The sequence below is a fragment of the Vulpes lagopus genome, chromosome 10, assembly GCF_018345385.1.
Source record: "Vulpes lagopus strain Blue_001 chromosome 10, ASM1834538v1, whole genome shotgun sequence".
Classification (NCBI taxonomy): Eukaryota; Metazoa; Chordata; class Mammalia; order Carnivora; family Canidae; genus Vulpes; species Vulpes lagopus.
In genome coordinates this window covers 58,953,781-58,976,008 of record NC_054833.1, presented here as the reverse complement: position 1 = coordinate 58,976,008, position 22,228 = coordinate 58,953,781, and the positions used below count along the sequence as shown (strand labels likewise).

The 22,228-nt window shown below is 56.0% G+C and overlaps 2 protein-coding genes across 6 annotated transcripts; both read right to left on the bottom strand.

Moving 5' to 3' along the window:
• Positions 1-3,130: 3,130 nt before the first annotated feature.
• On the bottom strand, positions 3,131-8,949 carry EFNB3 (ephrin B3). 2 transcript variants are annotated; one of them, XM_041771193.1, is made up of 5 exons: positions 8,820-8,949; positions 6,318-6,610; positions 6,014-6,106; positions 5,818-5,922; positions 3,131-4,543 (listed from the first exon to the last, which is right to left on the bottom strand). In XM_041771193.1, exons 1-5 carry the CDS (start codon positions 8,939-8,941, stop codon positions 4,230-4,232), a joined length of 927 nt encoding a protein of 308 aa, XP_041627127.1. In that variant the 5' UTR covers positions 8,942-8,949; the 3' UTR covers positions 3,131-4,229. The 2 variants fall into 2 exon arrangements, with proteins under 2 accessions (XP_041627127.1, XP_041627126.1); XM_041771192.1 differs by having other exon boundaries at positions 4,402-5,365.
• A 2,092-nt stretch (positions 8,950-11,041) lies between these two features.
• On the bottom strand, positions 11,042-22,083 carry WRAP53 (WD repeat containing antisense to TP53). 4 transcript variants are annotated; one of them, XM_041771187.1, is made up of 10 exons: positions 20,623-22,083; positions 20,365-20,463; positions 19,981-20,092; positions 13,285-13,373; positions 12,992-13,100; positions 12,752-12,884; positions 11,980-12,188; positions 11,666-11,769; positions 11,391-11,525; positions 11,042-11,304 (listed from the first exon to the last, which is right to left on the bottom strand). In XM_041771187.1, the coding sequence occupies exons 1-10, from the start codon at positions 21,021-21,023 to the stop codon at positions 11,058-11,060; spliced, it is 1,638 nt and encodes a 545-aa protein (XP_041627121.1). In that variant the 5' UTR covers positions 21,024-22,083; the 3' UTR covers positions 11,042-11,057. The 4 variants fall into 4 exon arrangements, with proteins under 4 accessions (XP_041627121.1, XP_041627123.1, XP_041627122.1 ...); XM_041771189.1 differs by having other exon boundaries at positions 12,752-12,833; XM_041771188.1 differs by having other exon boundaries at positions 12,992-13,082.
• Positions 22,084-22,228: the final 145 nt, after the last annotated feature.

The window sequence follows — 22,228 nt, the reverse complement described above, 5'->3', positions numbered from 1 at the left end:
GCTGGGGCTGATTGATGAGGGAGGAGGCAGCCACGGGCACTGGGGCTGCTGTTTGCTGAGCACACAGATTCCTCCCCATTCACCAGCTGCCGCCCCCAGAGGCTGCTCAGTCTCACTGCCACCACCGGCAGCACCAGCCATGGAGCTGGAGGGAGCTGGTGCCTGAGTTTCCGAGGGCACTGGGAGAGGAGGGAGAACCAGGACCCCAAATGCTTCAATGCCCCGTGGAAAGCAGGGGTCCCTGGGACCTGGTCCCCGTGAGACCTGCCTTCAGGACTCTGCCTTCCCTGCTCCCTCCCAGACATCTCCGGTGTTCCCAGCTGTCCCCAGTGCTCTGAGCCTATCCCAGCCAGCCCCCTGCCTCCAGACTGCCCTGTGGCATTTCTCCTGGCCTGCCTACAGATCTTGAGACTCACCCTACTGTCAGGGGGTGCCCTGTGTTCGCGATTCCCCAAAAAGCCACTTAGGAAGCCCCATTTTTCATTCTAAGAGGAATTCCACGTACCATGTCGACCATTCCCCCATCAGAAATTCCCACTGCAGCTCTACACAACTTTCCTTAAAAGCCCTCAACGTAACCCGGCTACACACACACACACACACACACACACACACACACACACACACATCAACCTCATTCATATCCTGCAAAGTGTGAGTCTCTGCAGCTCACGCCCCAGGAGAGCCTCTGCTGTGGGGGCAGCTTTAGCACCTGTGATCCCCAGTTCCCCTGGTTTCTTTACTTCCTCTTTGCCTGCCCACTCTAGACGCTGTACCATAGCCCCCACAAAAACCTCAAAGCCTCGTCCTTGCCCTCCCAGAGCTTAAAATGTAGTTGAGGAAAACATAACTCACGCACAACACACAAAGCAAAGAAAAGCAAGACCAAGTTAGACCAAGTTCTTTATTGTAGGCTCTGGACCTTAAGAGACTTGCTTCCCTCCAGACCGAGGCTGAGGCAGAATGGGGCACATCTGGGGCGCATCTGGGGCTTCCACAAGGTTATGAGATTCTTCTCGCTCTTCCCAAACACACCCAGAGGTCACCTCCGTGCTTTGCACTTGCTGTTCCCTCTGCCAGGGCATGCCCTTCCCACAGTGCAGGCCTTTCTCTGCATCACTCAGGGTGTGACCCAAATGAGCTCCTCGTCTGAAGCATCTCCCTCTTACTCTCCACCCTCTTTGTCCCATTACTCTGTTTGGTGTCTATCACTTGTCCTTGCCTGAAACTTTATTGGCTTGTCCCCCACCAACATATGGACTTCATGCCAACCAGGGATGTGGCTGCATTTACTCTATATTCCCAGGAGCCCGACAGGGTACCTGCTACAAAGTAGACAACTTAATAAAATGTTGAGCGAATATATATGTGAACTCCCTCCAAAAAAAAGAATGTCATCCTACCTGTGTGCGTTGTGTTGTCGTTGTTCCCCAGGGAACGTGTTGGCGTATTTGTACCCAGAAGGAGCATGGGGTGGCATGTGTTGTTCTGTGTGGAGGTCACCAGTGCCTTCACAGAGCTTGAGAGCGACACAAGCTACCACACATGGCAGGGGGGCGGGGGGGGGGGCAAGCTGCAAGGCTTACGTTGTCAGTGTGTGCCTGTTTTGTGGGGGGAGCCCAGAGACGCCGGGGCTCCGAGGGAGTGTGTCGTGGGGTGCTTTGCAGACTACACTGCTCCTCGCCCCAGCTGTGCATCTGTCCCCAGGTGTCTTCCTGTCTCTCAGCGTGTTATGATGTCTTGGCTGCTTTGGCGAGCTGTTTGTCACCGAGACTATTTATCCCACTTCTCTTCCCTCTTGTCTCTCCACCTGTGCTTCTAGATGTATTTAGGGGGGCCGTTCTCCCTGGGCTCCCTGGCCCCCTCACCACACACAGCCCTGGCCCAGTCTTGAACCCCTCCCTTTCTCACTGGGCCCTGTTGCTGGGCTCTGGGTTGCCATAGTGACGGTTGCCAAGTCCCTGAGGCTGATAGCCAGCGATGGGGCTGTCGGCTCCATCCACGCGGGAGGCTGAGGGGGGCTTCCCATTGTGTGGAGAAGGGGATGTTGCCATGACAACCAACCCCCACTAAGGGGCAGGGACCAGCCCTCTCACCCCCCTCAAGCCTCCGCACCTCTGGCTGCTCCGGGGTGGGCTCAGGAGGACAGGAGTAAATTCCAGACAGCCCAGCACCTGGCCTCAGTTTGCAGCTCCCCTCCTAGAGCACCTGTACCTCCCGGGGGGCCCGGCGGGGGGGGGGGGTGCGTCTTGCTGGGACAGGGGGAGGAGGAGGGGTCCCATTGGACAGAGTGGGGCAGGAGGACCCCTTGACCCCCAGGCAGATGGGAGACAGCGGGAGGGGAACCTAAAGTCAGGGGAGGGGCAGGCAGGGCAGAGGTTGTGACCCCTGCCGACTGGCTAGGGCATGCTCCTGATGCTGCTTTTGTGGCTGGAGAATGGGGCTGAGTCTAGGTGGCTGGGCACCCAGGATTTTTAGGGAAGAGCCTGGGTTATGGGCACATAGGGAGGCATGGGGCAGGCAGTGTGGCGCCCAGGTCCCCGAGTATTCTGGGGAGTCCCACCACTTCTCCCCACACTGGTCCCCAACAGCAAAACTCCCCAAGTCAGGGGTGCCTTGGGCAGGGGCAGCAGGGAGTAGACTTGAACCCATTCTATTCCTGACTGCGACTTGCCTCGCTCATCCCTGGTGCTTGGGTTTAGCAACAGACACATGTGAACATATATTAACCAATGTCCCCACTGGGTGCATTGGCAACTCCTGCTCCTGGCCAGGTTCCCCCCTCCATCCCCGGGAAGCGGCTGCCTTCCTCAGCCTTCCCACCCAGACCATGTATCCCCAGGTGCTTGCCCACCTCACCCCTCCAACCTAGCCTGGCTCCCTACGCTTCCCCTTGGCCCATGTGATCCAACTCTCAGCTTGAAAGCCAGTCTACCCATGCGTCCTCTGTCCCAACTCACACCTAGTCAGCCTACCCATCCCTCCTCTGATCCAACTCATGCTGTCAGTCTACCCATGTGTCCTCTGTCCCAACTCATGCCCCGTCGTCAGTCTACCCATCTGTCCTCTGTCCCAGCTCATACCCACCCAGTCATTCTCCAGCCTTCTTATCAACTTTTGAAGTCTTTTATTCTTTTTTTTTTTTTTTTTTTGGTTTTTGTTGTTCAAATTTCCCTTTTACAGTAAAACTACTGAGGTGACGGCCATCCCCCGCCACCTCCCCCATGGCAATATCAACTTCCTGTCCTCTGGAAGGAGTGATTAGCAAAATCAGGAAGGAGCTGGGAGCTACAGTACCAGAGAGATGACTTGACCTCTGGTGGACAAAGTAACCATCTTGGCTGGTGATTGAGGTGGCCGACTTGGTGCCCAAGGGCAGCTCTGATCTAATGGAACAGAGCTAGGAGGAAAAAGAAGGCAACACCCGATTTGTGCACTACAGGGCAGGTAGAGGTATGAGCTGGTCACCATGGAAACGGTGGCGGTTGCTAAGTACCACCGGCAGCTAGACCAGTCAGTAGGCCACCATTTTGGTCACTAAGAAGGGAGCTGTGTTGAGTTTGAAGGGACGAGGAAGTGGACGATGTGATGGACAAGACAGCCCTCTGGGTTACTGGGGACAACATGTGGGTTCTCGATAGTCCTGTTGATTGACAGAGGTTATACTGGGGTAGGGAGAGGGAAGAAGAAGGGGACAAACTAGGCCTGCCACAGCTATGGCAGTCACCCTAACTGTCCTAAAAGCAGCAGAGGGAACGGGGAAGGGAGATCCCGGGAAGTGCCACTGAAGACTAGGAAAATCCTCCTCAGTCTACCCTGTCTTCTTACAGCCAGTAAGTTCCAGCTTCCTCCTGCAACAGGAAGTCCTTCCTGTCCCCCCCTGCCCCAACTTCTCCACAGAGTAAGAACCAGCCACCAAGCACCCTCTCCCTTCCCAACCCCGCCCCCCAGACTAAGCCACTTCAATTTCCAGCCAGACCACTTCCTCTTTCAGAAGTGCTACTTCCTGTCCTGGATGAAGGCACTTCCAGTGCCCGCCGCACTGCTTCCGCCACTTGCCAGGCCACTTCTGTCCAGGCCCGGTCACTTCTTGTCTGGAGCCAGTCACTTCCTGTCCCAAGTGGCCCATTCAGTGTCAGACCAAAATCTGCGCACTGTGTGTGTCCCGACTAGTTCATATCTTGCTGCTGGCCACTGACAAAACAGGACACCTCTTCTCCTGGCAGCTGTCATGACCCAACCACCCCAGAGGGCTGGAGTAGGTAGAGGCCTGAGGCAGGGCCTAGAAGGAGGCCCCACCTCCCATGCCCGGAGCTGGGGTGCAGCACCAGAGCCAGAGCCTTCCCCACGAGGCCCGCATTTTTGGCAGACTGAGGGGAGCAGTTGGTAAGAGAGGTCAGAAGAGGGAGCTGAGGGGAGAATGCTTGCACCTCCCCCCAACCCACCCAGGGAGATGGGAGAGGCCTAGGATAAGAAGCCGAGAGGGTAAGAGGAGCCGGTAAGAGGAGCCTCGGGAGGGGACTGCTAGGGAAGAGGAACAGACCTAGAGACAGGAGAGGGAGAGAGAGACAGAGAGAGAATAAGAGAGAGAAGAGAAAAAGAAGAGAAAAACAGTGAGAGGCAGAAAGGAAGAGATGCCAACCAAAAGACAGACAGTCCCCGCCCCTAGATCTAGGTGTGTGAGGGGCACACGGGGACCAGGGATGGGGGGGGGTACGCTGGGTCAGAGCAGGAGGCTGAGTCTCTGCAGGGGGCACAAGAGGGAGGGGCCAACCAAGGGCAGGAGTCTCAAGGAATCCTACAAGTGAGGAAGGGAATGACAGCAGCAGGAACACAGGAGCTGATGGGGCAGAGGGGCCGAGGGGATGCTAGAGGTGTCCCTCCAACCGTGACTCACACTGGAGGAGCACCCCCGAGAAGGGCTGGATTCAGGAGAGCCAGGTGGGAGAGAGCCCTCATACCTTGTAGTAGATGTTGGGAGGGCTCTGGGGGGGTCCATCCTGCACGATGTACACAGGATGCCCATAGTCACCGCTCACCTTCTCATAGTGGGGGCAGAAGGGGGGGTCTGCAGCCCCACCGCCCCGCAGAGCTATCCCTAGCTCCCCAGGCTCAGCCTCCCGAGGCCCCATGCCACTTCCGCTGCCCAGGCCCAGAGACCCTCCCCTCCCGAAGGAGCCAGGACCAGGGTGGCGACTCTCCGAAGGCTTGGCCCGCCGTCTCCGCCAACACATGGCACCCCCAGCCCCTGCCACGCCCAGCAAGAGCAGCGCCAGCCCCCCCGCTGCCCCGGCCACCGCGGGCATGCTGGGAGGGGGCAGGGGGCCTTCAGCACCCCGGGAGGTTGCATTGCTGGTGGGGTCACCTGGCAGGGAAGGGGTGGAGGAGGAAAGAGGGGAGGGGCTGAAGGAGCCACCGGGGCATCCAAACACCCAGCCTTGGGGGGTCCCCATGGGCTTCCCCAACAGTGCCCAAGCCCTCCCGGGCACCCCACCTCCCCTTCCCCTCCAATCCCACTCAGAATCCAGGTGTGTCCAGCCCTTCAGCTGGGTGCCGAGTAGTCTTCCCCACTCCTCTGACAGTACTGATTGACGCACTGGCTGGGCTAATTAGTTCTAATTGAGTCTTTTCCTCATTTGGCTTCCACTCCCCTCCCACCCTCCCATCCTCACTTCTCTTTCCTGTATCGACCCCCCAACCCTCACCCCACAAAACTGATGGCGGAGGGAGAGGGCGAAGGCAGGGCAGCTGGGGTCTGAGAGCAGAGGAGGTGTGGGGGGTGCGGGGAAGGCAGGAGGCTGGACCCCTGGCTCCTACCTGGCATGTTGTCCTTCCCAGGCTCCAGGCCGTGGGCCGCCCCCCGGTCTCTCTCCATGGGCATTTCAGACACAGGTTTCCTGGGGGCCGCCCCTCCCCGGGGACCTGGAGATGGTGAAGACCCAAGACAGAGGGGCTGAAGACAGCAGCCCCCTGAGCATGCCCGTGCAGCTCCAACCCCAGAACCCCTACTCACTTTGTCCCACTCGGAGAAGCACCTTCATGCCTCTGGTGAGGCACACGCCTCCCTGCAAGCTCTCCAGGCCTTCCCGGGTCCCATCCGACGTGGCTGAGGGAGGAGAGCCAGAGGGAGAAGTTGGCAGCCCAGAGCCCAGCCCCTGTTCCATTCTGACCCCATCCCCAGCCCTGCTGCCACCCAGGGGGAGGGTATCATGGCTCTCTCTCTCTCTCTCTCTCTCTCTCTCTCTCTCTCTCTCGGCCCCTCTGCCCTCAATCTCGGGAGCACCTCCCCAGGGGCCCTGCCCTCTGCCCAGCAGTACCAATTATGTAGTAATCGTGGTGCGAGCGGAACTCGTGGCCCCAGAGGTTAGGGCTATACTCCTGGAACTTGATGGTGAAGCGCAAATCCAGGTCTGGCCGGTCACAAGTGAGAAGCAGGTTTGGGGCAGGGGGTGCCTCACAGCGCCGGCCCTGGGCCCCCCCTACCAGGTACAGCTTGTAGAACTCATAATTAGGAGAGGAGTGGGGGCCAGGAGGCCGGGCTCGGGGGCAGAGCAAGTCTAGCCGGTCCCCGATCTGAGGGTAGAGCACATAGCCACCCTCCGCCTGGAACCTGTCAAGAGGAGGGCAAGGTGGACAAGGAGAGTTGTCAGAGGTCTGGCCCCCAGACCTTGGTCTCCCTCACCCCACATCCCTGCAGGACAGCCTTCGTCAGAGGGCAAAGTCTTGTTCTGACAGGGCAGGCACTAAGGACTCAGAAGCAGCAGGAAGCCAGGCTCAGAGGTCTCCAGCCCCAAATGTACTCTCCAGCCCGCCCTCACCACATGCACACTGCCATCTCTCGCTCCATCACTAGCCCCGTTGCCATGGCAACAGGATGCCAGTTACCAAGGAGCTGGCCTCTCTGGAACCACACAGCCCACCCATCCCAGGTGATTTCACTATACCACGGCAGTTAACCATGGGGGCAGAGCCTCCCCTCCCCCAGGCCACCACTGAATTTGAGGGGTTTCGGGGCAAAGGAGAGGTGAGGAGCAGGGCAGGGGGCCAGTGTGGAGGGGAATCCAGACCAGTGTCCCAAGTTAGTCAGGCGATGTGACAGGAGTTAAACGCCTGGTCAGGCAGTGGCCCTCCATGAGGCTAATGGGGAGCAGGGTCTAGGGGCCAGCTGCCCCAGACGTCTCCCTGTTGCTCAGCAGCCCTCCTGCCCTGGGGCTCATGACTTCCCAGGAAAAGTGCCCTATTGCTCCAGAACTGAAGGAGCTGACTCTCTTAACCACAGCCTCTGCAAGCCCACACCTTCCTCTGCCCAGGTAGCCACCAGCCTGGTGCAGCCACTACTTACTTGCCCATGACAGCAGCCCCTCCCTGTGCATCGACAGGGACAGGGACTGCTACTCAGTATCTTCCCAGGCTCCCAAATGACCCATTTTTCCCCCACCTCCCAGAGAGCCCCAGAACACCCTATGTCCCTTTTCTCAACCCTATAAGAATAAACCTAACTTAGATCCTCCTGGTTCCCCCTGACACTCAAACTGTAGCTGGGAGTTGGTGTAGGAGACTGAGAAAAGACATTTGAGATTATACCCAGAGACGTAGCAGAGAGGCAGGGAGGCTGGGACGTCAAGAGAAGACAAACAATGATCCTAGTTCTCCTTTAATGAGCATATAATAACTTCAAACACTTCACCTCTCTAATCCTCATAAAAGGTGTGAGGATTGAGGATACAGACTTAGAAAAGTTAAGTGGCTGCTCAAGGCCATGCAGCTGAAAGCAGCAGAGCCAGAGCTCGAACCAAGATCCAGGCTGTAGTGGGCTCCAAAGCCCACCCCCTTCTGGCAGCCTCACACAGCCTCCCCAGGGAAGGGGGGGAAGTTTGCAAACCATGGAACTCTTTTGCTAACGCAAAGTGGGCTCTGCATGGAGGCCAGGGACCTAGATGACCTCCCAAGGGTTCTGTCCTATCCCGTGTGACTTGAAGTTTCGTGTGACCCCTGGCCTTTTTTTTTTTCAGAGCAAAGCAAGCATGCTGGGGAACAGAGGGTCTGATGGAAGAGTTTGCAGCAAAGATGGGGGAGGGAGGCACAGGAGTCCCGGGGACTCTAGATGCAAGAGAGAAAAAAGGGGTTCCAGGTTTCTCCTAGAAAAAAAAAAAAAAAAGAAAAGAAAAGAAAAAGAAAAACAAAGTCTCCAAGCCAGGAAGGCAGGTACATCTTCTGGTTGGGAGCTCCATCTGCCAAGGGCTCACTGACCCTCTGGCTGTGGGCAAGAGTTAGGGGGTAGATGGTGAGGAGAGAGTCCAGAAGCCCTGCCTGAGCTGCCCGGGGGAGGGGGGGCGCCCGGAGCCCCCTTCCCGCCCCTCATCTCTGCTGCCAGGTCCCTCCTGGGGAGGGAGGCACCCTGCCCTTTCCCTCTGCGCTCAGCGGCACCCACTCAGCGGCTCTCCTGAGAGCTGACATTAACCAGGCTCCCTTCAAGCCCAGCCCCCGACAGGACACAAGTCCCTCAGCAACCCAAATAACCGCTCCACTACCCTCCCGGCGGCGACCCCTGAACTTTCCGCTCCTCGCCCCTGTGGGGTCCTTCCAACTCCCGACACATGGTTGTCGCCACCCACAGCCAGCTCTGTCTGTGACCCAGGGGTCTGGCTCCCAAGATCACCTCTGTCTTGTTACCATCAGCTCGTTTCGCAGCTCCGGCACCCTCCCTCCCTCTGGCCTCCTCCGGGCTCCGAGAGCCAGCCCCCCTCCCCAAATCCCCGCAGCGCCCCTGCTCCCCGCCCGAGGGGTGTGGGGTCGCCCCCCAACCCGGGGCCGCTCACCTCTTATTTGCCGAATTCCAGTAGACAGGCTCCAGGCTGAGCCCAGACACCAGCCCCAGGGCGCCGAACAGCAGTAGGGCCCCGACTCGCACGCCCCCCGGCCCAGAACGCAGGGCCCCCATGACCCCGCCGAGGCCTGGGGGGGCGGGGCACCAACTCCCCCAAAAGTCGCTCGCCCCCTGCGGTGGCTGCCGCGGCGGCCCCGGCGACACGGCCGCGACCACCCCGGTGGCGGCCGCCCCCCGCTCCCACACGGACCCGCTTCCTGCTCTGCCCGCGCCCCCGCCGTGGAGCGCTCAGCCCGCGAGAGCCCTTCCTGGGGCCGCCTGCGGGCGCCCGACGCCCCCGGCCCGCGCTCCGGTTCCCCGGGATCGCAGGGCCGGCCTAAGTGGGGGACTGGGGCGGCCGGGGGCCGGGCGGGGGCGGCATGGGGCGCCGGCCGACGGAGCGAGGGAGGGGCGCGAGCCGGAGCCCCAGCCTCGCCGGGATTGAGGGCAGCGGGCTCGGGGAGGAAACCAGTGCCGAGCCCGGGCGGGGGGAGTTAAAGGAGTGGCGGGGAGGGGGAGAGGATGGCGGAGGGAAAAGCCGGAGCTGGAGCCGGCGTCGGAGCGGGCGGCGAAGCCCGCAGCCCACGCCCCCCGCACCTCCCTCACCTCGCGCACCTCCCGCGCGCCCTGCCGCCGCCCCTTCCCCACGCCGCGCCCCTCCGACCCCGCGCCCCTTTGTCCCGGCCACCCCGGCCCTACCCCGCCCCCGCGCCACCTCCCCGCTGCTGCTGCCGCCGCCGCCGCGTCTGCCCTCCGGCCCGCGGACCGCGGGGGCAGCTGGAACCTTCCGCGCCCAGATCCAGAAAGGCGCTCGCCCTCGCCGCCCCAGGAGCCCAGCCCCTCCGGCTCCCGCAGCCTCCGCCCCCCTCCGGCCCCCCCACCCCAGCCCCGAACGCCGCCGCAGCTCCCGGCAGGTCTGGAGAGAATAGTGATAACCTTGAAGGCTCCACTTTACAAAGTGGGCTGAGTTGGTCGTCACGACTACCTGTGTGCAGTGGGAGGGGCAGAGCTTTCGGGTCCCCACGGTAGGGACGCAAGCTCTGAGGCACGGGGTGGGGCGCGGGGAGCCGACACCGGCCCAAGGTCACGCGGGCGAGCCCCGAACCGCAACCCGGGGCGCCGGCCTCCTGTGCCGCTACCTGGGACCGGTGAGAGGCAAGAGTTCGGGGCGTGAACTGGGGCCCAGGCTGCCAGGCGACGGGGAGAGCCGGCCTGGAGAGGAAAGGGAGTACCTACGGCCCCAAACCCACAGCAGCCGGAAGGGCTGTTTCCAATTATCCTGGGGGAAGGGAGGAGGATTTGCCTCTTCGGGTGTAACCCTCCTTTCGGCACCTCTGGGCAGAGGTGACATTCCTCCCCGCCTCGCGGGCCTTCCGTCCCTGCCCCCTGACTGGGAGGTCCCGCGTCTAGGCCCCTGCCCACGGTCCCTTCTGAGCCCCCTTCTCAGTCTGGCAAGGCTGGGGGGTGGGGAGCAGCCACTGCTGGAAATAACACAGTCGCCCCCCACCCCCAAAGCAAGTACATAAATGGAGAAACAAGACCGGTGACAGCTGCCCAGGGAGACGCTCCCGCCCTGGTCCTGCATCTAGCGGGAATACAGAAGGTGATGTCGGTGGCTTCTCAGCACCTTTACTCTCTCATGTGTGTCCTTGACTCTGGCGACTCAGTCGCCTGCATCCTGGGGGAGTCCAGGGGAGGAGAGGCGGGTGCTCCCGCTCCCCTTCCCCCAGAGCTGAGTAATGGTCCCTCTGCTGCCTGGTGATGGTAAATAGTGTGGAGCGGGAGTGAGCGGGTGTCTTGTCTGTCACCGTCTGCACGGTCTCACGCAGTCACACCCGACAGTCTGACACACAGCGCCTGCCACTCCCGCTCAGCCAGGCTCACCCTGACCCCTGCCGCCCCCACCTTGGGAGTGAGATTTCAAACAGGTTCCCCCCTTCAGTTTACCGAGTTGCCTAGCAACCCGCCAGTCAAAGGCACGAAGCCCCACCCCCACTTGCTTGACTTCACACCAAGTTCGGCCGCCCCATTGGCTCCTGCCTAGTCCCACCTCTCAACCCCGGTTTGGGAAACAATATGCCAGCCCCCACTGCCCCTGGACATAGGCGCCCACTTGTACCCCACGGGCCCCATCTCCATCATGTGCCTCCCAAAAAAAGACACAAAGACCCTAGAGCCATAGAAAACGGTTTTATGTAAACTCACACTCACTTTCCTCAGTCCCTCCCTGGCCCTTCTGGCCCTGGGGAGCATCAGCTATCCTGGAGTCCATGTCCACCCCACACCACCAGAGCTGAAGCTGACATTCGAGGTGGACGTGGCGCATGGAAAGCAGGGGAAGGTCCACCTCCCGCTCCCCTTCGTCCTCACTCTCTGTGGGCTCTGGGAACACACGCTGACCGGAGGCAGTGGCCAGCAATGGCAGGCTAGGGTGCAGACTGGAGGGAGAAAGACCCGCAGGGTCATCAGCACCTCACCTCCCTCCCAGACCTGAGCCCCACGACCTGTGGGAGTAAATGGTCACCTCACTCCGTTGGTACAGTCCTTCTGGGGCAGAAAACTCAGCAACGGCTCCGGCTTCCCTTCCTGTCCAGCTCCACCGGTGTCCCACACAGACACAGCCCCACTGGTGCTCCCGCTCACCAAGAACTGCCCAGTCCTGGGAAGAGAGGCACTTGTTGACACAGAATCACCTCCTCAGGGCAGGAATCCCTCACCATCCAGGGCCTGGGACCTCCAGCTGGGCTCTGACATCCCTGGGGCAACAGGACCCTGGGCAGGAAGGTCCCAGTCACTCACGGATCCAGATCGAAGTAGATGCGCTGATTGGTGGTCACCTCTCGACTCAGCGACCACAGTGGATGGCCAGGCTGCCGGAGGTCCCAGCACAGAAGCTCAGCATCCTAAAGACATAGAGCAGGGGCCTGGAGTCCATCCCTCCCCTGCCCACTCCATTCACCCCCTCGAGACATCCTTGCTTCCCTCAACGTTTACAGATGCTTCCTTAGCTTGGCTTAATTTTTTCCCATGTCTGTCCCTCAACACATCACAGATGACATCCCCATTACTGCCTTCTGTGCACCCTCTTTGGAATCTCAGGACATGACCCCTACCTTGCGGGCTCCTGAGAAGAAGCGGTTGCCATCAGGGTGAAAGCAGAGGTGAGTGATGCCTCCTTGGTGTCCTCCCAGCAAAGCAAGAGGGGAGCCATCATCACAGGCATACAGACCCAGGGAACGGCTATAGGAGCCACAGGCGTAGAGGGGTTGGGCTGGGCTGAAGGCTATGCAGGAGATGATGCCACTCTGGCCCTGCTTTTTGGCTAGGAAAGGAAGGAACAAAGTTGGGGACAGGGTAAGTACACCTGACATTAACCAACCTAATCAGCAGTGCACATCCATCTCCTGTCCCACGAGCTGGGAATCAACGTCTCCCCTGTCCCGTCTGTCACAAGCAGGATAAAAGACCTCTGATACTCAGACTCTTCCATCCCCACAAAGGACCTAAATGCTCAAGACTTATTTCCTCCTTCTCAAATATGTATCTTGAAGGATGGAAAGCTGAAGGCTCACAAGAGAATGAAATTGGCTTCATCTCCAATTTCCTAGATACCAGGATTTTGGAGAGCAAGGGGTACATAGCTGACAGGGCATGGGCTCAGGAGTGAACCAGCTCTTTACCATATAGCTTGACCCCAGGAAAGTTTCACCCCCTCCCTAAATCTGTTTTCTCCTCTGCCCACTTAGTACAACCTGCCCCCTCCCCACCGCCCTGGGCTGCCCTGAAGATGATGTGACATGCCTGGTCCCCTGGCTCACACAAGGTCCCTCTGTACAGGTCAGTGCCCTTCTCCTTCCTCCTCCCTTGGGAGGCAGAGATGCTTACCAAATGTGGCTCGGACCTCACAGTCACGGCCAGGCCGGGCTGTGGAAAAGACCCGTATGGTCCTGTTGAAGCCACAGAAGAGCTGGGAGCCGTCAGGGGAGAAGCAGAGTGAGTGGGCTGCCGTCAGCTCGTCCTAGGAGCAGGAAAGCACTGCAAACAGGCCTAGCAAAGCCTCAGCTGTCCCCAAGGAAGGAGAGCTGGGGCAGGATGAGCCCTGGGACTGGGCGGGACAGTCCCTACCAGGTGGTTGTAGGCACGAAAGGAAGCCCGGAGCTCTCCAGTAAATGCATCCCAGATGTGAATGGGGTTCTCCCGGCTGCTGCTGGCCACGCTGAGAGAGACACGGACACTGAGGTCCCCATACTGTCAAAGGAAGGGGAGGAAGCCAACTGGCCCTCTCCACTTGCATCTGAAGGGTACACCAAGCTGTCCTCCCCAGAGACACCTGGCAGCCCCCAGCTCTCTCCCAGTAGGGGCTCCCCATGAAACTGGGGGGAGTTGAAGGCAGGGGGTAGGCAAAGGACATCACTTACTATGAGGTGTCTGGCTCGGATGAAGACATCAGAGAATACCAACAATAATCATAGATGGTGTCACCTTCCACCATTCGAAGGACAGGGACCTAGACAGAGATGCGGGAATGCTTGGGTCACCAGCAGTTTTATGACAGAGCGAGACGGTCAGCACTTAACCAAGTGGGAGAAGGCAGACGGCATTAGTATGAAGAACAGAATCCTGATCTCAATATTCAAGAGTCAGCTCAGACTTTAATGTCAGGTTTGGGCCACCAAAAGCCATGCAGATTTATCCTTTTACTTTTTAAACACTTAGAAAGAAGCAAATAATGTCCCAAATAGAAGCCAGGAACCAGCCACTGAAATGAATACTTACTGAACACCTAACTACATGTCATTTGATCCTTTAGAAAAAAAAAAAAAGTTAAATAAATAAATAAGGGATGCCTGAGTGGCTCAGTGGTTGAGCACCCGCCTTTGGCTCAGGGTGTGATCCCGGACTCCCAGGTTTGAGTCCCGCATTGGGCTCCTTGCATAGAGCCTGCTTCTCCCTCTGCCTGTGTCTCTGCCTCTCTCTATGTGTCTCTCATGAATTAATAAATAAAAATCTTTTTAAAAAATTATTAAATGGTTCAAACAAAAGAAATATTTGTAAAAACTCCTGGGACGACTCCACACAGCTTAAAAAATAAAAGACAAAAAACAGTTAAAACTTCTTCCCAAGGAAATCCTCCCTCAGAGGTAAATACTATCCTGAATTTATCATTATTGTGCATTTTTTTAGAAATACATTTTTTTAAGGGATTTTATGTATTTATTCATGAGAGACACAGAGAGGCAGAACCACGGGCAGAGAGAGAAGCAGGCTCCCTATGGGGAGCCCGAGGTAGGACTCGATCCCAGGACCCCAGGATCACTCCTAGTCGAAGGCAGACGCTCAACCTCTGAGCCACCCAGGCGTCCCTAGAAATATATTCATACAGGGGCACCTGGGTGGCTCAGTTGAGCGTTAGACCCGGCTCATGTCTTAGGATCACGGGATCTCAGGGTCCTAGGATCAAGCACCATGTCAGGCTCCTAGCTTAGCCCAGAGCATGCTTCTCCCTCTCCTTCCCTCTGCACACACAATCTCCCTCTCTCACTAAAATGAATAATGAGGGGCAGCCCCGTGGCTCAGCAATTTGGCGCCGCCTTCAGTCCAGGGCATGATCCTGGAGACCCGGGATTGAGTCACACATCGGGCTCCCTGCGTGGAGCCTGCTCGTCCCCCTCTGCCTGTGTCTCTGCCTCTCTCTCTCTCTCTCTCTCTCTCTGTGTCTCTTATGAATAAATAAATGATATTTTTTAAAAATAAATAAAAATAATGAATAAAAATCTTTAAAAGAAATACATTCATACCAAAAAACTCCAAAACACAATGTATATCGTTGGCTTGCATGCCTTTACATTTAATGCCAATGGTACTAGGCAGTACACATCCCTTTGTGACTGGGAGGCGTAACCATGGCGACACATCTAGCTCTAATTCAGACATCTTGCTACTGGACAGTACCCCACTATCTTTCTCTATTGATAGTCACCGGTGTTTTTCCGTATTTTGGCAGGTATGCTTTGAACATTCTGGGGCACATGTGTGAGGGTGGCTCTGCAATTCCTGCTAAGGTACTAGGCTCTCTGGCATGCGCGTCGCCACCTCCGCTAGGTCACAGTTGGGTCCCAAGTGCCCACCCCAATCCACTGTCCTCCCAGGTGGCATGCAAGGGCCGGTTGCTCGGCGTCCTCTTGGTATCGCCAGACTTTTAACTTTTTCTCCACTCAAGGCTGTGGAACAGATTTTCACTGTGGTATAAATCTGCATTTCCCTCATGATCACTGAAGGTAGACACGCACCCATGCTCACTGGTCACTTAAGTATCGCTTTTCGTAACCTCTGCTCACTGTTATACTGAGCATTGTCCTTTCCTCTGATTTGAAGAGAATCTTTCAAACATCTGGGTGACTGTCTTTGTCACTTACTTGCTGGTCCTCGGCATGACATCCTGTACCCCTGACTTCTCTCCACTCTGAACCCACATATCAGACCTCCTGGCACAGCTCCACTGGCACACCCCAAGGGCATCTCATACTTGGTGGGTCTGTAACAGACCAACTCCCACCTCCTTCAAACCTACTGTTCTCCCAGGGCTCCACATTTGTGTATCTAAGCCTCCAATCTGAGCACTAATCTTGACCACTATGGCTCTTCACTCTGCTTCCACTCCTGGTCCAGCCTGAGCAAGACCAAACAGCTGCTGGCGACATGAACCTTGCCAAGCCCACCTTCTGGGACTCTCTCAAACATGTGCACTCCCTTCCCATGGAGTGGGAGTCCCAGGGAGTACCATGGGACTTCCCTGGTCCCATGCAAAGTTACTGCCTTCCTGAAACCATTGCTGCAACACTACAAGTTCTCCAGGCCTCCCTACACCATCACACTCCAACCTACCCGTCGTCAGTGCTCCACACCGCAGCCACATGCAGGCCGAAAAAACAAAGACAGGAAACTCTTCCAGCAATATAAGAGCCCCAGTAAGAAGACCTGAATTAAAGCAGGGTTAGCAGAGTGGGGAGAAGCAGATGGATCTGAAAGATTAGTGGGACTTGATGGACTCTGGTAATCAATTGGGTGTGGGGCATCAGGGAAAAGGAATTAAAAGATGAGACCTAGGCTTCTGGTTTGGATACCCGAGATCACCAAGATGGTAGAAAGAGTTGGGGTGCACAGGAGAGCCAGATGTCTTTGGTGAATGGAGACTCGGCATAACCCTCAAAGGGAAGGTTTTCACAAAGAGAGCCCCCCTCGGAACCTGAGATATGCAGGGCACCTGGATAGGGCTAGAGCAAGTGAAGGTCTCAGGTAAGAGCCTCAGGGTAGGGAGAAAACGGGGGAGGAGTGCCAAGGCTGGGGAGTTAGGAATGGGAGTTCCAGAAAGCTCTGTGGAATGTCAGAGACGGGCACGTGGGTGGCTCAGTCAGTTGAGTATCTGCCTTCAGCTAAGGTCATGATCTCAGGGTCCTGGGATCAAGCTCTAAATTAGGCTCGCTGCTCAGTGGGGAGCCTGCTTTTCTCTCTCCCTTCACCCCTCCCCTCACTCATGCTCAAGTTCTCTTTCCCTTCCTCTCTCTCTTTCAGATAAATAAAATCTTTTTTAAAAAGAAAGAAAAGTCAGAAACGGGAGGAGAGGAATTAGGAAACTAGGTTGGGAAGAAACAGGTATATGGAAACACTCAAAAACGACCTCCCCCAATTTCTCCACCTACATTAATCGTGCCCATTTCCAAATACTAAGCTTGCAGACATAGAAAGTGAAATTATCTAATGAGTGCAGCCGTGATGGAACTGGTATGTCCACACTGTGAACAGCAGTACAAAAAAAAAGGAAAAAACATGGGAGGTTTTGAAAACAAGTTGGCTATCTGTATCACAAGACGTAAAACAAATATCGATACTCCTGACCCAGGGTATTTCTTACTCATAAATCTCTCTTATGAAAAGAATTTCCATCAAAACACATGAAGGTGTTCACTGAATAACTGATGATACAAAATCCCAGAAACCCAACTGTCCAAAACAGGGGACTACGTAAGGGAATGATCTAGCATCGGCACTCAGCACAGCATCATACAACTGACACGTGACCATGGAGTCCTAAGTCCTGCGGAAATCATTTAGAATACAACTGTTAACAAATTTTAAAAAGCACTATAAAAAACCACCTACTATAGGATCATAACCTCGCCTTAATAGTGAGGTCTTAGTGACCATCCTTTTTAAAATTGCAGTTCCCTTGCCCGATCCTCTTCCTTCCTTTATTTTTCTTCATGGCCCTTGGCAGGTAGATCTTTTACGTGGTTATTTCTTTATTCTCTACTCCCTGTGCTAGAATTTAAGTTATCACATAAAGAGGACAGGGACTTGTACCTGTTTTTGCTCCCAAATGATCCCTGGTACCTAAAATAGGGCCTAGCACCTAGAATGCTCTCAACCAAAACGTGTTGACTTAATGAATCAATGAAAGAACGGAACAGCTCCATCTAACACTCTGGTCTCCCCCATCACCTGACTTCCGGAGCACCACCCCCTGCCATGGCCTTCCCTGGACATCAGCCACCATTCCCATGATCAGGTCCCAGGCCCTGTCACCCCACAATCTCTACCATCTCCAACCTATCCAGCTGACTTGCTCTATTTCTCCCACCACAATTATTCCGCTTCATCAAAAACACATTTACAATCCATTTCCTTTATCTGCTTTACATGCGAGTCAACCACTACATCCACCCTCCTGCGGGTGCTCTCAAGACACCCTGGTCTTTCTCTGCTGGCAAACCCGAGCCAGGCCATCCTCCTATTCCATGCTTGACTCAACTAATACCAATGACTAGGGTTTGCTGAATACAAACCAGCCATAAGTTCATACATGTCACGTTAATACTTCTAATTCTCACAACTCCCCTGTGAGCACGATCCTCATCCTCACGTGACAAACAGTGGAAACACAGCCAGTTCACGTACTGGGGCGAGATGCACGATGAGGTTACCAGACTTCACTTTAAATGGTTACCAGACTTCACAATGAGGTTACCAGACTTCACTTTAAAAGGGCCCACACATTTCCAGTGGGCCCTGCACTGCCACGTTCCTTGATGCCTTGGATTCCTGACTGCACAGGACCAATCATTCACACCTTCTGCGCTCTCCCCACAGACCCTCTTCCTTCTGCTGATAACCTTCCTTTATGCTTCACTGAAAAGCCAAGTGAGGAGAGGCAGAAATCTTCCAACCACAAGCAGCTGCCTCTCGTCCTACTGCCAGAGAGTACTCTGCACCTAACAAAGTCCTCTGCTGTGCTCTGTATCCTGTCCTCAGCCAGCTGCTCAGGGACCTGTCACGCCCCTCTCTTCTCCAGCATCAATTCCTCCGTCTACTGGGTTATTCCTGACCCTGGAGAAGCACCCCGTTAACCTTTCTTTGGCCCTGTATTCCCTCTGGTCACCATTCCATTTCTTTTTTTTTTTTAATTTTTTTAAGATTTATTTATTCATTCATGATAGACATAGAGAGAGAGAGAGAGAGAGAGAGAGAGAGAGAGGCAGAGACACAGGAGGAGGCAAAAGCAGGCTCTGTGCCGGGAGCCCATTGCGGGACTCGATCCCGGGACTCCAGGATCGCGCCCTCGGCCAAAGGCAGGCGCTAAACCACTGAGCCACCCGGGGATCCCACCATCCCACTTCTCAACTCCCTTCCACAGGAAACTTTCCAAAGATTTGTCTACGCCTCCTCCTCCACCTGCCCTACTCGGTTTCTGCCTCCATAACTCCTCTATAGGAGCTCTTGCCAAGGTCACTAATGTCTTCTTAGGTCATTCTCTAAGTTTGTCTCAGCCTTAACAGCATTAGACCAGACTCTGCCTCTGCTTTTGTCACCCCTCCTGCACTCCACCTCCATCTGCTGGAGCACTCCAGGCTCTACGAAAGTAGAGCCTCTCTATTCTTCTCTGGCTACACTCTTGATACTGAATCTGTTCGCTAGACAGCAGATATCATCTACACACTTCTCCACTTCCTAAAGTACACCCCCAGCCCCAATTTCTCTCTTAGCTTCACATGTCACAGATCTAAACACCCTTGATTTGTCCCAATACGTCTTCATGTCTGTTTCCTCCTGAGTAAATCGTACCACTATCTACCCAGCTGCAAACACCTCTACCCTTGATTGCTTCCTTCCCTACACCTTTCATTTCCATTTGACCTCCACGTCCTACAAAATATACTTCAAATCCACTCACACTTCTCCATTTCTCCTGCTGACACCTCAGGCCCCAGCCACCAGTTTCTCACCTGGACCACGATAAATGCATCCTAATGAAGCCCCCTGATTTCACTCTTGTTCACCATAATCCATTCTCCAAATTTCAGCCATCATTTCACTTTTTCGTTTTAAAACTCTCCCCTGGTTTCCTAAATAAATTCTAAATGGCCTACCCACCAGATCGGACACAATGTAGGTCGTTCATGGGATCCATCTTACACTGGCCTCCGTCCAGGTGGGCCAGCCTTCCTCCTGTTCCCTGAACATACAAAGCTCCTTCCTCACTCTGAGACTCTAATGTCATTGCCTCTTCCTAGGATGCTCTTTCTACAGCTCTTGGCATGACTGATCCCATCATCCTTCACATCTTAGCTCAAACATCTCCTCAGAGAGCCTCCCTTCCTGACAAGTTTATCTAAAGGGGTCTCCTCTGGCTCTTCCCTCCTCATTCTGTTTATTTCCTTCATGACATTTATCATAATCTTTGACGAACTTTACTCTTTATCGGTTTACATGTGTGTTATCTAACTCTCAGGTGAGAAATGAAACCAGCTCTTCATCTGCCTCGTTCAGCACTTTCTCTCAGCATCAGACACAGTAACTGATACATTAACGATCACTCAATAAATATGTGTAAGTCAATTAAACACTGCCACGAGAAATTTGTTACTTTTAGGAAAAACACATATTCACCACTAAAGGAAGAATGACTACCTCTTTAAACATGAACATGCCACCTGTGTACATTCACGAAGAAACAATGTTTGTGAACAGAAAAACATGTGGACTCAAGTTTCTCCACCTACACAGAGGGCTGAAATGCTCAGCGTCCGGTGAAGGGGCAAGGTAGCCCCTACCCTTACCATCTCTGCATATTCCAGCTGTTCCCCCTCATCGTACAGCTCTGGGGGCAGGTTATAAATCCGCAGGATGTTATCCGCACTATTGGTCAAGATGCAGGAACCATCAGGAGCCCTGTAGGAATAAAAAAGAGTCAGAAAGCTGGACAGGGCTACAGGCCTACACTTTCCAAGTGCAGGGCTAGGGCCCAGCCTACCTGTAGGGTGGGTCAGTGTAGGACCCTCCCCCGCCAAGGCCCTGAGGAAAGCAGAAGACACATAATCCTAGATGAGTTTTAAGCTCAATCCAAGAGGAACTCTTACTCCTTCTCCCAGATAATCAGGGTTTTTATCAATGGTGAAAATCCTGGGCATGGTGATATTCCCCGCCCCCTTGTCCTCACTTACCACTTACAGCCTTTCAAGAAGTTCTCGGGTTGTGTGCTGAATTCTGACCAGGAACCACTGAGAAACCGAGGGAGCTGGGAGAAGCAGTAGTTCCAGGTGCTGGAAGGAAGATGGGGGGGGGGGGGGAGATAGCAAACCCAGGTGAGCAAAGCACGGAGAAAGCGGGCCCGCAGCGGTGGGGCTGCCGACCCGCGGGTACGCGTGCAGTGCACTCCCACGCACCTTCCACACCGCCGCGGCCCTGCCACCACCACCTACCTGTATCCTTCGTCCTCCGGGGCGAGGTCCTCAGACACTCCTTCCACCGCCTCTCCTGGCCCCAACTCCGGCGCGTCCGCTTCTTCTGCGGGAAGGCTCACGTTTTCACCAACCTCTGGCTCCTCGATTCGAGGGCTCAAGTCGGTAGGAGCAGCGAAGCCCGCCTGCAGGGCGGTGGAGGCAGAAGCGGGGCCGCCCTCCTCTGGCGCCCGGGAGCCCGCCGCGGGATCCGGGAACGAGCGGGCCGGGCCGTCCCCAGCGGGAGGTACCGGCGGTGGCAACAGTTCAGAGTCCGGACTCTCACCCGTCGGGGAAGCCCGAGGAGACAGGGGAGCCGGAGCGGGGGCCTGGTCCGCAGCAAGGCAGTCCGGGGCCGACCGGGGCGCCTTGGGCGCGCTCATGCTGCCGAAGAAGCGCGGACTCCGGCCCGCGCCGCGACCCTCGTCCCTCGAGCGCCCAGCTGCCCTGCCGGTACGACAGCCCACACCGCCTCAAACTTCTCGGCTCCCAGACGCAGCCCCGGAGAACCCGTCCGGGGCCCTTCCTCCTTCTTCCGGGAGAGGGCGGAAGACCCCGGAAGGCGAGCGGGACAGGTGAACGCGCTCCGCCGCAAGCACAGCGTCCCTCAGCCCCCGCGGTCGCTAAGCGCCACTTGCTCTCGCGGGATTTGGCCTCGCCTTTCCATTGGACCTCCGCATCCCGGGTCAGATTTCGCGGGAGACCCGCGGGAGGGGCGGGGCAAGCACGTGACAGATCGCGGATGCTTACCGTTCCCATCAAGCCCTAGGGCTCGTGGTGGTTGCTGGGTGTTGTAGTCCGAGAGCCTCTGCCTCGGCGAGCAGTGCCTGAGCTCCCCCTGCCGTCTCCCTCCGGCACTCCTAAAGCACCTACTACCCACCCTCACCTGCGGAGGGCGCTGGCGCTATGTTTGATTTTACAGCTTTTGACCTTTTTTTGCTTCTCATTCCGCCAAATTCCTCAGACTTCCGTCTCTTTTCATTCATTCAATAAGCATTTATTACTGAGCTCTTCCTTGCTACCCAGTACTCTACTAGGCACCGAGAAATAAATACAATGAATAAGATAGTTGACAAGGTCTCTGCCCCCCCCCTCCCCATGGCTTACGCTGCTGTGTAACTAAGACAAGGAACAAATCTTTGCAGAAAACGGTAAGGGCTGCGAAGGAAATTAAACAAGATGGTGTGACACAGGGTCTCTGAAGGAATTCGTTGGATTCGGATAGTAAGGAAGTCTTTCCTAAAAGGTGACGTTCTAGCTGATGAGAAGAGCGTATCCAGCCATCCGGGAGAGGAATGACAGGTACAAAGGCTCTCTCCCTCCCCACCTTCATGTCTGACACAGGGGCAGGTGTCTCCTAAAATGGTTTCCACTTATTCTGCCCTCCCCGCTCCAGCCTGCCGACCGTCCCCACCCACAGTGTAAAGTAGCTGTAGCACCAACCCAGTGAGAATCCCGACTGGCTCCCGGCCCTCCTCCCGGGCTCCAGCCCCACCGCCTCCCCCCACCGGCTAACTGCTTGCCCTTACTTGTCATGGCGACTGTCCAGCTTTGTGCCAGGAGCTTCGCGGGGGTTGCTGGGATTGGG

What these genes read in the sequence shown, in the direction of transcription:
- WRAP53 (XM_041771187.1), bottom strand. Translation starts at nt 21,023, where the DNA reads ATGAGCGCGCCCAAGGCGCCCCGGTCGGCCCCGGACTGCCTTGCTGCG. An exon ending in ATCTACTTCGATCTGGATCC is followed by an intron (nt 11,526 to 11,665) that starts GTGAGTGACTGG and finishes CTCTCTTCCCAG; the next exon opens with GACTGGGCAGTTCTTGGTGA. An exon ending in GACTGTACCAACGGAGTGAG is followed by an intron (nt 11,305 to 11,390) that starts GTGACCATTTAC and finishes TTCTCCCTCCAG; the next exon opens with TCTGCACCCTAGCCTGCCAT.
- EFNB3 (XM_041771192.1), bottom strand. Translation starts at nt 8,941, where the DNA reads ATGGGGGCCCTGCGTTCTGGGCCGGGGGGCGTGCGAGTCGGGGCCCTA. An exon ending in TGGAATTCGGCAAATAAGAG is followed by an intron (nt 6,611 to 8,819) that starts GTGAGCGGCCCC and finishes TCCTCTTGACAG; the next exon opens with GTTCCAGGCGGAGGGTGGCT. An exon ending in CCACGATTACTACATAATTG is followed by an intron (nt 6,107 to 6,317) that starts GTACTGCTGGGC and finishes CTCCTCCCTCAG; the next exon opens with CCACGTCGGATGGGACCCGG.